Source organism: Typha angustifolia, chromosome 14, assembly GCF_048772165.1.
Source record: "Typha angustifolia cultivar Huaian chromosome 14, ASM4877216v1, whole genome shotgun sequence".
Taxonomy (NCBI): domain Eukaryota; kingdom Viridiplantae; phylum Streptophyta; class Magnoliopsida; order Poales; family Typhaceae; genus Typha; species Typha angustifolia.
In genome coordinates, this window is record NC_133252.1 from 5,203,411 (window position 1) to 5,219,676 (window position 16,266).

General features: G+C 38.3%; 1 protein-coding gene across 2 annotated transcripts in view; it reads right to left on the reverse strand.

Annotated features, from left to right (window-relative positions):
- Positions 1-16,266, reverse strand: part of LOC140775652 (protein transport protein SEC31 homolog B-like) — a 28,342-nt gene that overhangs the window by 6,252 nt on the left and 5,824 nt on the right. For both annotated transcript variants that reach the window (XM_073119039.1, XM_073119038.1), the window contains exons 8-16: positions 9,117-9,214; positions 8,881-9,000; positions 7,711-7,756; positions 4,519-4,640; positions 4,321-4,448; positions 3,711-4,230; positions 3,463-3,555; positions 2,491-2,673; positions 2,192-2,405 (exon numbers count right to left, since the gene is read on the reverse strand). In XM_073119039.1, the coding sequence (XP_072975140.1) occupies positions 2,192-2,405; positions 2,491-2,673; positions 3,463-3,555; positions 3,711-4,230; positions 4,321-4,448; positions 4,519-4,640; positions 7,711-7,756; positions 8,881-9,000; positions 9,117-9,214 (1,524 nt within the window). The remainder of the gene's footprint in view (positions 1-2,191; positions 2,406-2,490; positions 2,674-3,462; positions 3,556-3,710; positions 4,231-4,320; positions 4,449-4,518; positions 4,641-7,710; positions 7,757-8,880; positions 9,001-9,116; positions 9,215-16,266) is intronic.

Genomic DNA, 16,266 nt, shown 5'->3' on the forward strand with positions numbered 1-16,266 from the left:
ACCTTACAGCTAGATATCATGCCTTATGTTGGACATACAAACCAATAGGAAGGACAGAAGCCATGATTTTCGAAACTACATTGAAGATGAATAAACCAAACACTATTGTCCTCCCAAAAATAATATCATTGTCATATGGTGGTAGTCAGCTATTCCAAGTGATCAGGGAGCAAATATTGGACCCAATGATGACTGTGCCAACCGGCAGGAGGCGTGCCAGCGACATACCGACACGTGGCATGAGCGGTTGCACAGCACCCTTCCTAGTAGCGATCCACTCGCCGTCGAGCTTTCCATCACCACCGACCTTGTCGTTCGCATAATCCGCAACTTAAGTTTTTATTCACCCGTCCCGACGCACTTGAGGTCTTCTTCCTCCTCAAGCTAGGGCATCCACGTCGAATGCAAACGACATCTTCATTGACGAGCTCAGACATGTGAATGACGGGCAACAACATCAACAAGGTCGGCAGGGAGCGGCAACGACAAGGTCGAAGAGTGGAGGTGAGTAGTCTCCCTCTTTTTTTTCTCTCCTTGTTGTATAGCCGCAAGTGTCACAGCACGTGTCGATCGATGGTCGGCATAGGCCGTGCCTGTGGCACGACCATCCTTGATTGGACCCTCTTAGAAGCCACTCAAGCAAGATGAACTTTTACCTAAACGTGCATCCTTCTTGAACTACTTCGAGTAGTTCGTATTATATGATGATTTGCTTTGAGCAAATTGTCTTCTACGACAACCCCTTTGTGCCATGTGATGATTTCACATCAACACAATAAGTGTTGTCTAGCATGACAATCCATGTCAAAACGTATACAACATATTGGGGAACAATATCATATAAAGGACAATAGCATGAAGAGGACAAAGGTAATTAAGTATTTTGTTCCAATATAGGACAATACAAGGCCCAAAATCTCAAACTAACAATGACTTTCCATTTTAAAATCTGGATCAATTAAACAAAATATATCACTTGTAAGAGTCATGCTGATATATAATATGTATATCTTCACCAACATTTTACAACAAAATCAGTCAAAAAGAAAAGCAATTGCTAGCAGTGATTTCTAGTAGAGGAATGATAGAGGATGCCGGTAATTTATGGTCATATAGGGCAGCGGAGGGGTGGGGGAAATCGTGGCAATAGAAAAGGGCGGGAGGTATAAAGAAGCCAATAGGATTGTGTGCGGAAGACAAGCGGATTCTCTTTAATTTCCTGCTTAATGGATCTAACTTAAAGTAAGTGGATATTTGTTTAGTTTAAGTTAGATCCATTAAGCAAATCTTTAGGCCTTGTTTACTTTAAGGATAAACTCAATTATAGAATAGATATTCTTTTATGTTATTTCTAAAATGATGTCTTTATTCTAGGAATAATTATTCTTATATTCACTTGTATTTTAGAATAAAAGTATAATAATTACCTTTAATATAATTATAGTGAAGTAAAAGATAAGAAAAAAGTGTTATATTTTTTATGAAATTATTATGAATACCTTTTAATTTGATATAAATTAGGTTAATGGGATATATATTGAGGGTAAATTAGTAATTGAATTAGTGTGTGGTATAAGATGTAATTTTAAGGAATAGTGTTTATATTCTAGAATTGGGTTATTATAATATTTAATTGTTATTCTGAAATAAGAAAAAAGTTCATTCCTAAAGTGAACGAGGGCTTAACCTTTCACAATCTGCTCTACCTCTACTCCTTTCTCCATATAGGCAGATCAGTTAGCGCACGGAAGGATTCGTGTGCTCAGTGGGGAGAGTGGCTAGGGCTGACGACAATCAAATGGTGGTAGGTCATCTCTGTCCTCTCTCATCCTCTCTCTCTCCCTGTATTTCTCACTGCCCTATTCTAACTTCTTCCTTAATATTGGCATGGTGTGTCCGCAAGGCACTCACCATGCCAACTGCCGACCAGCACTCCCCAGTGCCTATGCTAATGGCACATAAATCCTTGATCCTATTAATTGCAAAAGAAGTCAGAAGGTCATAAGGTCCAAATACAAATATTCTATCATAACAAAGTAGCAATCAAGGTTGCTGTATAGATAACTAGTTCCTACAAATGGGTCACTTCATGGGAATAGAACTCTTCTATTGGTGCAGCAATCTGTCGATAAGTTATTTTTCCAAGAAAGCTAAATCACATTATTCATTTGCTTTCGTCTATAGATCTTACCACTTTCTACTGAGAGAGCAATTCGATTTCTCAAGATTCCTAGATCATGCACAGATTCTTCTGATCCCAAAAGCTTCAAATATTCCATTGCTGTTGTCAGGAGACCTTGACTAGCTAGCATTTCAGCATAGTTCTCTACAAGTTTCGACAAGGATGTACTAAGCTGCTTATTTCCAGTTGCGAGAGCAAGGATTATTGTTTTCTCCATTAAATCCTGCATTGCAATAGAAAAAATTGCTAACTTATCCAGTTATCCCAGTGTTACAAATGACAGTAGAGTTTTTGATATTAGAGGTCACCTGAAGAAGGTCAACATAAGTTCTTCCACATTCAGACTTCAAGTTGCGAGACCAAATTTCCACAGTTTTATCAATATTTCCAGCGCAGATATAACAAAGAGTTGCAGCAGTTGTATTTCCTACAGTCATAAGTTTTGAACCAAGAGTGTCGCACAGAACAGTCCATTCCTCTTTTTGTGCAAACTGTGACACAATGATAGTTGGAAAAACACGAGTTACTCTATAAGCTATTATGATTTAGTGAGAGTGACTTATATACAAAAATAAGCTACAGATACAGAAATTAACTATAACTGATATATGTAAAGCTACCAAATTCAACACATAAAAAGATACCAAATTCAGAAGATATTATATGCATAAAAATTCATTCAATTTTAATGAATTCTGGAATATGCCATATAATTTATTATATAAAACTTGCTCTATGAGACATTATGTTAAGAGCCACAAGACTTACTCATGATCAATTTATGGGCAGTTTTAAAAGAAAACAATGCATGAAAATAACACTGGTATGACTGCACAAAATAATTGTCACAAGTATCAACATGTATCAAAAGAAAAAATAGATCTCTGGTCATATTCTTCCAATTCCAACAACGCCATTCTTGGAAACAAAACATCAAATTCACAGTCAATCCACCTCATAACCCTAAGAACAACTAATTCTCAGAACAAGGATCACAGATAATTATCATTTCTATAAATTTACAAACATTCAGCAACATGGATTTGAAACAAAACATAATATGGATGGAACATATAGATCTTAAAAAGTCATAACAGATTTGCAATTCAAAAGGCAGAGTACATAGGAGACATGGAAAACTAAATAATTGGATACGCATATTCACTCCATGCACATGCGCTACACTCACCATTAATCCTATCTGAAACTCCAAGAAGGAAGATACTGAAAAAAAATCAGCACACTACTTCTATCTATTAAAGTAAGAATGAGAATCTTACAGTGCAAAGAAGAGCAAGTGTTTCCTTCCATGAATTCAGTGGCCTGGTATTGACGAGGGTCATGAGATCGTTGCTCACCATTGCAGAAATAACCTGAATTTACAAAAATTCAGCATAACGACTAACTAATCAAATATTTCATATTTTGAAAGAAATTTTGAAATTGAATCAAAGAAGAGTTTCAAATAAATATTTAACAGGCCAACCATATATGTGACCCCCAAAAAAAAACAGGAAATAGAGCAGACCTTTAGATAGGGTGAGGTACTATTCTTAAGATACCGATCACGAGTAGTTTCCCACAACGATGGACCTCCTACATTTGCAATAACCAAAGCATCAGCCATTCGATTTGCAGAAATGCACTGCAAAACTGCTCCTTTATAGTCTCCAACAACTAGTGCACGTTGTATACTATCATCAATAGAAGGATCAGAAGTTTGCTGAGGTTCCTCAGGTTCTTTCTGTATTTGATTCCCATTTTTAGAACTGTTTTCTTCAAACAAGATGCTATCATCAGATAGCTGAGGATTGTTGAAGAACTCTTCTCCATTGTCAACAGGGAATTGATTGCCCCCACCTTCAGTGAGCCCAACATTATTAAAACCAAGAGCCTCTGTAAAACTTTTTCCAAGATCATCTGTTACATTCTCAGTCTCTTCAACAGGTACACTGAAACCAAGATGTGCAAGTAACTTTGTCCTTGCTGTCCCCTCTTCCTCAAACATAACCTTCAAAAAGCCCCACATTTCTCTTTCATCCTCAGATCTGTTTGAAACATTAAAAAGCATACTAGTGAATGAATCAAAACACAACCCATCCACGAGAACTCTTTATATAGACAAGTGCATAACATACACAGAGTCCTCTGACTTCTTCTCACACAAAGATCGAAGTGAACTTCTCTCCCCACTATGTATGGCAGCTTCGAATTCAGTTGAACGGCTTACCAAATTATGTTCAGTGACCAAATTATGCACATAAACCTGCAAAAATAAGAAGTCAGACAACACAACATAATGGTAGCATACGGAAATGATGGAACCATTAGGCTACCTCCGAATTACAGTTTGGAGTACTTGCTGCTGATTGGTTTGGAAGAAATGAAACAAATTTTCCTCCAAAACCAAATGATGCACCAGTTGGGCATTTCAACCATTTTGGAGCTCTGAGTCGTGCTAAAGATACAGAGAAAAATTAAAACCAACAATAAACCACACCAGAAAAAAAAAAAGCAAATATCTACAAAAAAAAATTGAAATACACAATGAATAAACTGAATAGGCCACCTAAATGCCAAGAAAAGAACATTACAGTTGCAGAACATTTTAGGGGTAAAGGAAGCAAGATTACAAAACAATGGCCAAAAGGAAATTAATACATAATAGACATCAATGAAGATGAAAAAGAACAAGCCTTATTGGGTGCGATTCAAGATGAATTTTCCCATACACATCCAAAAACCCTTCTTTTGAGCAAAGGGACCAATAACATCAATATAGAATCTGTCCTTTAGCCATCACAGCCCAACTCAACCCTGTCGCCCCCGCCCAAAAAGAAAGGCCAACTAGGCATTGGAGTAAAGTTTCTTTCCGGCAATGAACCTAAGGGGGAAATAACAATAATCAATCAAAAGAGGCACTCCATCTATCTAGGTCACACTTAGGTCAGATCAAACCTAAATCCATCCCAATAGTGCTTCTCTGACTTCACACCAACACAAGATCTACAACCAGACAGGGATGAAAGCAAATAAAAATTTTCTGTTGCGCCTACTAAATCTGAAACCTCAAGTATTTAAATGATCCATCCCTAAGTTAAATTTCTGTTATAAGAGATATCCCCCCCTCTGAATCCCAATTAATGACCGCATGGGCTCATCATGCCAAGTAGGCAATAACATGCCTTGCAAATATTTTCTTTTTTTTCAGATTTCTCATGGATGGTTATGCCATAGACACGTGCCTTGCCGACCATCAGCCGTGCTCCAAGAGAGAGAAAAAGTTGAGGGAGGCTACTCACTTTCACCCTTCCTCGTCGACCAACCGTCGCCGCTCCCTGTCGACCTCATTGTCGCCGTTCATCACCGTCTTGTCGCCCCTGAGCTCTAGCTGCCAATCACACATGACGGGATGCCTGAATTCGCAACTTAAGTTTTTATGTCACCCGATCCGATCCAACCCGCCACTCCTTCCTCAGTCTAATAGGGTAGCTCAACGCCTGAAATTGGCGCCTCGAGCTCGAGGGCAACGTAACAACAGTGAGACGGTGACAAATGGCAATGATGAGATCGGCGGGGAGCAGCGTCGACTGGTCGACGATGTGCGACAAGCGACGAAGCTGCTAAAAGAGGTGCCATACGACACCTCTTGCGCCACGTGCCGGTATGCCACCGGCCTAGTAAGTGCCTACCGGCACTCCCCATGTCGATCGGCACGGCCATCATTAGATTTTTCTGAATTTCTTGACATGACAGGAAAGAGCAAAATTGCAACAATCAAAATCAAAAACGAGATCAACCATATATCTAAAACATTTATTTCATTCACGAAACAAAAGAAACTATGAACATCAATTGACACATTGACAACTCGATTAGTTAGTCTTCCACTGCTTGCTCCAATTAGCTATGCCCTAAGGTAAGTTGTTTGATACTCGTTTTATCCCACAAATTGAACTAAAGAGAAGCAAATGCATTTTAATATAATTCTTGTACTTTTCATATCTATAATTATTTCCATGAATAGCAAAATCAGCCGATCCCGAGTTAGATCGGTCAATCCGGACCTGAAACTAGTCTAGTGAATGGTTTCGATTTGGGATCAGTCGCATCAGCCAATTTCAGCCGTATTAGCCAATCCGTCTCAATTGTATCAGCTAAAATCAACAATATCGGCTAAAATTAATTATTTTTAAAATTTCGGTCAAATCTAAAATGTATCTAACCAAGGAGATGTTAGTAATTGATGTCATTCAAATTTATCTAACCAAGCTTATTCGATAGCCAACCCGGTGAGCTCTTCTGGCTAATCCACACTTTGATAAACTCGAATGAGTTTTTTTTTTCTCATTTCTTTTTTCCCTCTTTTCTTACTGCTATAGAACAACAATTTAGAGTAACCTCTCTCTTCATGTTGTTCTGTAGTAGTAATTTATAAATATAAAAATCTAAATCTGTCTAACATGAGTAGAAATTCATTAAAGTTTTGAGTGAATTTTTTTCTTTAGTTTTTAGGGTTCATATGTGACTAATTTTTATTTTCTTATTTTTCTATTATTTTTTCTAAATTTTTAGAAATTTTTCTACGTTTTAAATAATATTTAGAATTTAACCTAATTAAAAAATAGTCTAATCCAAGACGGGTGGCTGATAAGACCGATACGTATCAACCAATACATATCGTTCGATACCAAGCTTCAGAACCTTGGTTCTTTCAACAAATTGGCAAGTGGGGACTCTCAAATTAATTTAACAAAATTTGTATGGTTGAACCACTAAAATATAGATCTACAAGATATATCCTCCCAAGGTTATCAACTTTATATATTTTTCCCTTTTATCCTAAATTTTCTAATTTTGAGTAGACAAACTTATGATATTTATTTTACTCCACTTCCAGTGTTTCACCTAAAATTTAGAGGAATGTATGTACGAAAGTCGAAACATTCATTTTTTTAAGTGTTTTACTCCATTTCCAGTACTTCAATTTTTTTAAGTCTAATGCCTTCTTCTGATTTTAAAATAGCAAAAAGTTGGCAAAAAGTTTCACTGCATCTTTGTAAATACACACTGATAAGTTATTAAAAATGGCCTCTCTTCAGAGATATCCAACAAAAGAAAATGGCAAGCCTACAAATAACCTTCCAATCAAAAATTTTAGACAGGTCATTTGGTCAAATCATTCATTTCTCCATTTATGTGAACTCAATCCTTTTCTACTTCTTGCATTTGATTTGAGTGGTGTATGAGCCTGGAAAGTGAGTCCTAAGCTCATAGACTATCTAAGCTTAAAAGTCCGGTGCATCCATCAATATGTGGGTATCATGGGTAACACTTTATCTATATTCCAATGCCTTGCCAACATAGTGAGAGGACAGAAATACATGGTTCAAGAATTTAGTAGCAACAAAGTCAATAGAGTATGGTCCATATGTTAATCTACCCAGAGCAACCAACAGGCATATTAAGGTATGCAAACTGCTTATCATTCGTAAAATTATCCCTATAGAATTAGCAAAGTGACATACCAGGAGAACCAAAGCCAGCATCTCCAACTGTATATCGACTACAAGACTGCAAAAGAAAGTAAAATGTTAAATTGCACCAAGGAGAAACAGAAAGGAAGTTCCCTGCATAAAAAGAAAAGGTCCTAATTGCTAGCCTTATATGTAACATAACTTGCGTAATTATTGTTGGCGAGTGTATCTTGATGAAGAACAAATTGATACTTTTATTGACACCAAGATCATGATACCACAGAATCTAATAATTTGTTTTACACTCCATGATTAGAAACGACCAGCAAAAGATTCTTTCTCCAAATTGTAGGTTCCTCTTTTACTCGTAGACTATATTCCAATGACTAGAGCAATGACTTTGTTGACACTGCTGATTAGCTGAACAGGTGCTTCATGGTGCTAGGCAGCATTGTTACTGCAAGTGTGCCCAACTATTTCATCCGTTCAAAATAAATGAGTCACATGGAGAATTAATAGAAGAATTCTTCTAAATAGATTAATTCTTGAGCTACTGCATCTCAGTTTGGACCCTTAATGCAACCACAGAACAAAAGAGTGATGAATCCTAATCTGATCCCAGGCAGATCTAAAGACTTGTGTGTTAACAAGTAGGAGAGTTTCAGCAAGACTCAATATCTAGAAAAGCAACCCTATCTATAAAGTCAACTTCATTATCAAAGATAAGAGCATCATAGATTCTGAACTTTGTATCAGGCTATAGGAAAAATATTAAAATGATATTGACAGTCCCAAAGAGTAATCCGACTACAATCTTGCACCGAAAGGATCAGAAGTTAAACATCAATTTTAAGGAAAACAAAATTTTAAAGTGCCTGACAACAAATTTAAGAAAGGCGACAAAAATAATATAGAAGGAAGAGAAGATCTATAACATAGATGTCACTCTATATTAGCTACTCTCCAAACAAAACCTTGCAAATTATCCAATTCTAAATTCGGCTAGAAATACTATGACAACTTTGTTATGAGTGAAATCATTCAATTGGTTCATCAATTGCCTTAAATCAGAATATTATTTTGACTCTGCACCATTGCGTCCACTAAGAGAAGTAGAACTAGAAGTTCCAACATGATTCCTATTAACATAGGCTATTAGTGCTTCCACAATTAGCAATCTTAAATAGATTAACACTTAATAGGGAAAAAAAGGTGGCTTACCTCAATATTGTAAATCCCAACTTTAACATCAAAAGAAGAGGCTGATATAATTCCTGGAATTTTTGGATACCAGTGAACATCAAAATTCCAATTAGTGCTTGCTGGCAGCTCACATACTATCTGCATAAGGCAAGGGAAGGAAAACAAAACAGTATCTACCATCAAAAGACAACTTAATGTTGATGTCAGTAACTCAGAAATATAAGCAGAGGTGTAAATAACTATTGCTTTGATACCTCTCCACTAACTGTATCCCAGCAAATTGTTCTATTGTCCTTTGCACAAGTAAGCAAAAATGAACTGTCATAAGGGCACCACGACATGGCAATCACACCTGGTTAAGACAAGAAACCAAATGAATGAGAAGATAGTATGAATTATCTAGTTTGGCACAGGAAAAAAGAAAGTTAAAAAAAACACACCGAAAATTATTTACTATCTCATTAAGAGAAGTAGCACATTGATCAAACTAGAAGATTGGCCATAGATATTTGGGGTCTTAAACAAGTAAGAAAGTTAAACTGAAAAGTACTAGATATCAGAAGGAATATAAGAATGACAGATATTTAATTGGAAGTAAAGAAGAAAAAGAAACCACAGGACTACCAGTTGGATCCTGAAACAGTACAATTCCACAGAAAAACATACTGCAAATTTAGACTAAGAACCTAATAGTGTCTAACATTCTAACTTGCTCTAAACCTTCTTGAATAACCTTTCTTTTTAAACCACACAACTACTCACATCATTTTCTAAAGATTGTCTCAGTACAAGCCGCAACATGTGGACCAGATATGCATATGACCACCACATATGGGCCACTTTTTTATGAATTATTCATGTGCCGAAATATGTATATGATAACTACAATATGTATCATTTATATATGTAATCAAATTTTCTACAGATTTTTCTGGTTATTAATATTTTGTTGGTGGTCTTCAACCAACCGGATTGCTAGAAATATTTACTTTTAGTTTACTTCAGTAACCATATTGCATAAGATCATGTTTGTAGACACTATTTGAAAAAGATAATTCTCCATATATATTATATAGTGTTTTATATATGTATTAGTTTGACACTAATAGGATACTCAGTATACCATATAATTAGACTGTACATATAGTTATTTTTAATATCTTATCACTAGACTACATAGGCACCAACCTATAACTTATATAATGCATATGAATTATTCAGTGGCTTGACCACCACATGCTGCGGGTGCTTTTCACAAGATTGCCCTTAGCCATTATGCACCAGTCTTAACACTCTAAAATTGGTTTACTCTACCTACTAACTTTCCAATACAAATCTCAGGATTCTCAGCATTAAGAAAACATTTTCAGGTCACTATAACATGGGCTTGTTCTAATCAGATTTCCCATCATCATACCCAAGGGATAAAACTGTTGCACAACTTTAGAGCCAAATATTATCTACATGCCATATTAAAAAGTGAAGGCATTGCAGACATCTGTTGATCTTCCAACTTTCCTCCATGCTGAAAATCTAGCGATCCAAAGAACATTTTGTATTAAACTCATGACGAATACCATCTGGAACAGGTTCTGATTCTCTCTATACCTCAGCTCAAGATAGTTCCGAAGATTAAACAGGAAACATGAATATGACAATGTAATAGTGTCAGTCTTGTGAGAAAGCTCCTTTTAGATTGGTTTTATGTATCATGACCAATTCTATGAGTTAGATGTTAAGTATAGGCATTCTCATCACTTAATCATGATACGACTAGATGAAGGGATGAAGTTATTGAAAGCCTCTTGCATTCTCATGCAGAAAGTCTAAATAATCTGATATTCCTTCTTTGCCACCTATAGAATCAAAGAGGCAGTCTATTCTTGTGATCATCAATCATGCTTTTCCTTATAACATTTTAACTAGAAATAAATCAAGTTACTTTGCATCTAGAAGGACATCACAGATTTTCATAGCCACCAGCTAGTGGCCTTAAACTCGCACAATGGTCATCTGATTCCTTTCACCAATGCATCTTTTATGATCCTATATCGATACAAGACTAAGTTTGTAGCAATAGCCAGGATATAATCATCAAACATACTTGTGTATAATCACTTCTAAAGTAAGAACATAATGCACTAGCAGAAAATGAAATTTTTATGGTATTGACTTTGATTATACATACTGCCAAATTCTATCTTGACCTCATACACTTATCATACTTGTAATGAATAAGCATTAGTGGAATAAACTAATCACTCTAAGAGTTCGATACAAATTCCTTATCCAAGTGCTCAATGTAAAAGCTTTGAAAGAATAAACAAACTACATGATACATTTAGTTAGGATTTTTTCTTATTACATTAATTGTTTATTTTTATTAAAATAAAATTCCTGTATGTCGCGTTCGACACAGAAGGGGTCGCGTTCGAACGCTCTTGCAAATGCCTGCAACAGGTTCGCAAATACAGAGGGTGCAAAAAGTGCGTTCGAACGCGGTCGAGTGCGTTCGAACACCTGCATCGTGTTCGTACATATAGAGAACGTCTTTTATGCGTTCAAATACAATCGGGCAGGGTTAATTATTGTTATTAGAGCTTTTGGCTAGTCTCTATAAAGGTGTAGATGGCAGCTAAATTAATAATACTATTAGATTCTTAATTTCTTGCCTCCTATCTTCTCTCTATTCTCTCTCCCTCCTCCCTTTTACCAACCTTCCACCTCAACCGTTGGCAAGATCTCTCCTAACTTCTAATCTCCCTCGTCTATCGAGTTCTCCCTTTTCTTGGGATCTCGACTACTTCTTCCCCTTCATCTATATCCCTTAACCACATCCATCCTCCACATTTATCTCCATTATCATCCATAACCCTAACTTCCACTCCATTCGTCACCACCACTATCACCCGCATTCTTTCGTGTTTTCGTCCCTATTGCAGTTTGAATCGGCGAAAGGTATAAATACGAAAATTGTAGATCAGGGAGTTACGGATCTAATCCACTTGGTTTCGTAATTTTCTGACAACAGGAGAATATCTAGTGAATATTTTCCCAATTACGCGGACTGATTTCTGTAATAAATCCAGATCTTAAAGGAATCGTTCCGTAGCATATCTTTTGGTACCATAACCCATCAATTTGATATCAGAGCCAGGCGAACCTCAAACCTCCATTAAAGGTGGAAACAAGGAAAATGACATCAACAAAGAGACCAATGGAGAGCACACCAATAAGGAAAGACTCAACCCATGATACCCTAACCGTAAGGCCGATTCCTTTCGAGCAACTACGACAGAACCGAGTCAACCAACGTCCATGAGTGAATATGGGCTTGGCGGATGAACTTAGGGGTATGTTCCAAACATTGCTGCATAGAGTTGACGCAATGCAAAAAGATCATAATAATTTAAAGGAATATGTCATGAACCAATCGACTTCGTCATTTCCTCGACAATAATCGATGCTTTAAAAAGGACCAACGGTGAGACTTCATCGAACCGATACCCCACAGGTCCAGGTGCGACATGTGAGTGTCAATAATCCCCTCTTACCCATGCCTACACATCATCCCCCATCTCTGTTATAAAACCCAAGACCGATGATGGTGGAACCCGAGAGGCGTGCAGCACCGGTGCGCTTCGTTGATGAGGAGAATTGGCACTTTGAGAATGAGGTTGATCTCTTTAGAGATGGTGATGGACGTGCTCGAGAATTTAGAAAAATTGATCAACATGCACAAAGGTTCAGACATGAACCAAGGGTCTTTCGCAAACCCGATAATGTTATTCGAGAGAGAACCGCATGCTTGGACTTTCCAAAATTCTAAGTCAGTGATCTAACGGATTGGGTGTTTCAAGTTGAACAATACTTTGATTGTCAAAGGACAGCGGAGGACGCAAAGGTCCAGATAGCAAGCTTTCACCTCCAAGGAACAGCATTGCATTAGTATAAATCGGTTATTCGTGGTGGAGGATTTACCAGTTGGGCTGATTTTTATAGGAAGATTACATATAGATTTAGGACAACGGCATATAAAGATTTTGCTACCACATTAAGCAAGATGGTTCAAAGGACGATCGTATTGGAATACCAAACTGAATTTGAAAGAATTAGTAGTCATTGTGAGCCACCTTGGCCCGATCCGACATTGATGAGCGCATTTATTTCAGGGCTGCGGGAGAAGATACAGGCGGATGTTCGTGCTCTTTATCCTACCACTCTTAAAGAGGCCTTTGAGAAAGCCGTAAGGATGAAGCAAAAACAAGTTGGAGCAACCGAGATGGACAGTTTGTGCCTAGAACGTCGACTAAAAATTATGCGGGTTCAAAGATAGCGGCTGCGAGTACTAGACCACGACTACCTTTGAGACCTTCCGATGTTAGAGGAGGTATAAACCCTATGTTCGAATCCTCACACCTACCCAAGTAGAGGAGCGAAAAGCAAAGGGCCTTTGCTTTCGATGCGATGAACGTTTCACCCCCGATCATCGGTGTTCTAAATCGATCGAGAGTGCGATGCTTATCGACGGTCTCGAGGATAATAAGGTTGTTGATGATGGAGAGTGTCTAGAGGAGGTCCATGAGGAGGCTATTAAGGAGGGCGTAGAGGAAAATATCCAAGCTGAAATATCGATGCATGCATATTCGGGTACTTCCGCGCCGAGGACGTTACTGGTAGACGGATTCACTAGAAAGCATTGTGTGCACATCCTTATCGATTTTAGGAGTACGCATAACTTTCTAGACGAGAGGTTAGTGAAGAGATTGGGTTTGGATGCCGAACCGACCATCGGATTTGGCGTTGCTATTAGAGACGACACGAAGCTTAAAGCGGAGAGCTTTTGTTGCTGGGTCAGTATACGGGTGCAAAGACACGACATCATTGTGGACTTGTATCCGTTAACGCTGCGAGGAGCGAATATTGTCTTTAGCACTCAGCGGTTACAAAGTGCGACTTGATGGCGTTCGATCTCCACCGATTCCTGCGATACAGCCGATGGTGGGGCTGGCATGTGCGAGTAATTTGTCCTATCTTCTACAGTTATGACCAGTAGGAGATAAGCCTCAAATGAGTCTAGATACTACCATTGAGTTATCTAATTTATTAGACAAATTTGCTGGACTGTTTGAGGAACCAAAGGAGTTGCCACCAAGGAGAACGGCGGACCACCACATAAAGATTGTGCCTGGAGCTGCACCGGCGAATGTAAGGCCATATTGATATCCATATGTGCAAAAAAAAGTTATCTCCAAGATGGTAGCCAAAATATTGAAGCGAGTCCTCATACAACCAAATCATTGCTCATACTCATCCCCCGTGCTATTGGTGCAAAAAAAGGACGGGATATGGCGTTTTTGTGTCGACTATTGGGCACTAAATACTATTACCGTTAAGGCAACCACATTGAAACCAACTAGTTTACTACAGCCTCTACCGATACCGGACCGTGTTTGGGAAGACATTTCTATGAACTTCACAGAGGGTCTTCCACTGATACGTGGTTATTCTGATATTTTTATGATGGTTGACAAGTTGAGCAAGTATGCACACTTTTTGGTATTGTCATCAATTTTCCGCCAAGTCAGTGGCTGAATTTTTTGTTAGAGATGTTGCTCAATTACATAGCATGTCACACACGATTGTCTCATATATTGATTGTGTATTTATGAGCGACTTTTGGATGGAGTTTTTCATATTGCAGGGGACTCGATTAAACTTCAGTTTGACTTACCATCCACAGACGGACAACCAAACAAAGGTGGTCAATCGAGGCATTAAGTAGTGCTTGAGGTGCTTTATTGGAGATATGCCGAGACAATGGTTGGAATTCTTATCGTGAGCGAAGTGATCTTACAACACTGCCTACCATAGTAGCATTGGCATGACTCCATTTAAAGTGGTATATAAACGCCCGACTCCGACATTACGCGCTTATGATCCACTAGCATCTGCAGATCGGCGTTGATAGATAGAAACGCCACATTGAGAAGATTACGTGCCTATCTTAAACTTGCTCAAAACCGTATGAAGTAAGTTTATGATCACAACCATAGGGAGCAGGAGTTCGACATCGGTAGTTGGGTGTTTGTGAGGGTGCAACCGTATTGACAGATGACCTTGCATCCAATGCGAAATCAGAAGTTACCACATCGCTACTTCGGTCCGTTTTGGGTGTTGGAGCGTATTGGTCCGGTTGCATATCATTTGGAGCTGCCGGAGGGGTCGAGAGTGCATCCTATCTTCCATTTTTCATTGTTGAGGAAGCGGATTAGAGATCATGAGGTCGTTTGATCAATTTTACCGAAGCCATTGAAGGAGATAGAGATCGTAGAGTCAATTCGTGTACTTGCTAAGCGGTCGACGACGACATGGTACCAGATTAAAGATGGAGATTCTAGTCGAGTGACTTGGCAAGCCATCCGATGAAGCGACATGGGAGTTGGAGACTGACATTTTGGAGCGTTTCCCAGACTTTTCACTTTGAGGGCAAGGTGGGGAAAGCGTGGTGGGCTGATACATTTAGTTAGAATCTTTTCTTATTACATTAGTTATTTATTTTCATTAAAATAAAATTCTTGTAGGTCGCGTTTGAACGAAGGAGGGGTTGCGTTCGAACGCCATTGCGAACACCTGCATCAGATTCGCAAATACAGAGGATGCAAAAAGTGCGTTCGAATGCAATCGGGTGCGTTCGAACGTCTACATCACATTCGCGCATACAGAGAACGTCTTTTGTGCGTTCAAACGCGATTGGCGAGATTGTACTAGGATTAGGGTTAATTATTGTTATTAGAGCTTTTGGCTAGCCTCTATAAAGGTGTAGATGGCAGCCAAATTAATAATGCTATTGGATTCTTAATTTCTTACCTCCTATCTTCTCTCTATTCTCTCTCCCTCCTCCCTCTTCCCTCTTCACCAACCTTCCACCTTAACCATTGGCAAGATCTCTCCTAACTTCTAATCTCCCTCGTCTGTCGAGTCCTCCCTCTTCTTTCCCTTCGTCTATATCCCTTAACCATATCCATCCTCCACCTTCATCTCCATAATCATCCATAACCCTAACTTCCACTCCAATCGTCACCATCACCATCATCCGCGTTCTTTTATGTTTTCGTCCCTATTGCAATTCGAATCGGCAAATGGCGTAAAGATGAAAATTGTAGATCAGGGAGTTACGGATCTAATCCACTTAGTTTTGTAATTTTCTGGCTATAGGAGAATATCTGGTGAATATTTTCTCACAGTTGTGCAGACTAATTCCTGTAATAAATTCAGATCTTGAAGGAATCGTTCCGTAGCCTATCTTTTAGTACCGTAACCCATTACTACACAATTAAGCTTACTTCACATTCTAGCACATAAAAATACATAGGTATACTAAGACTACATCACAGCTCAACA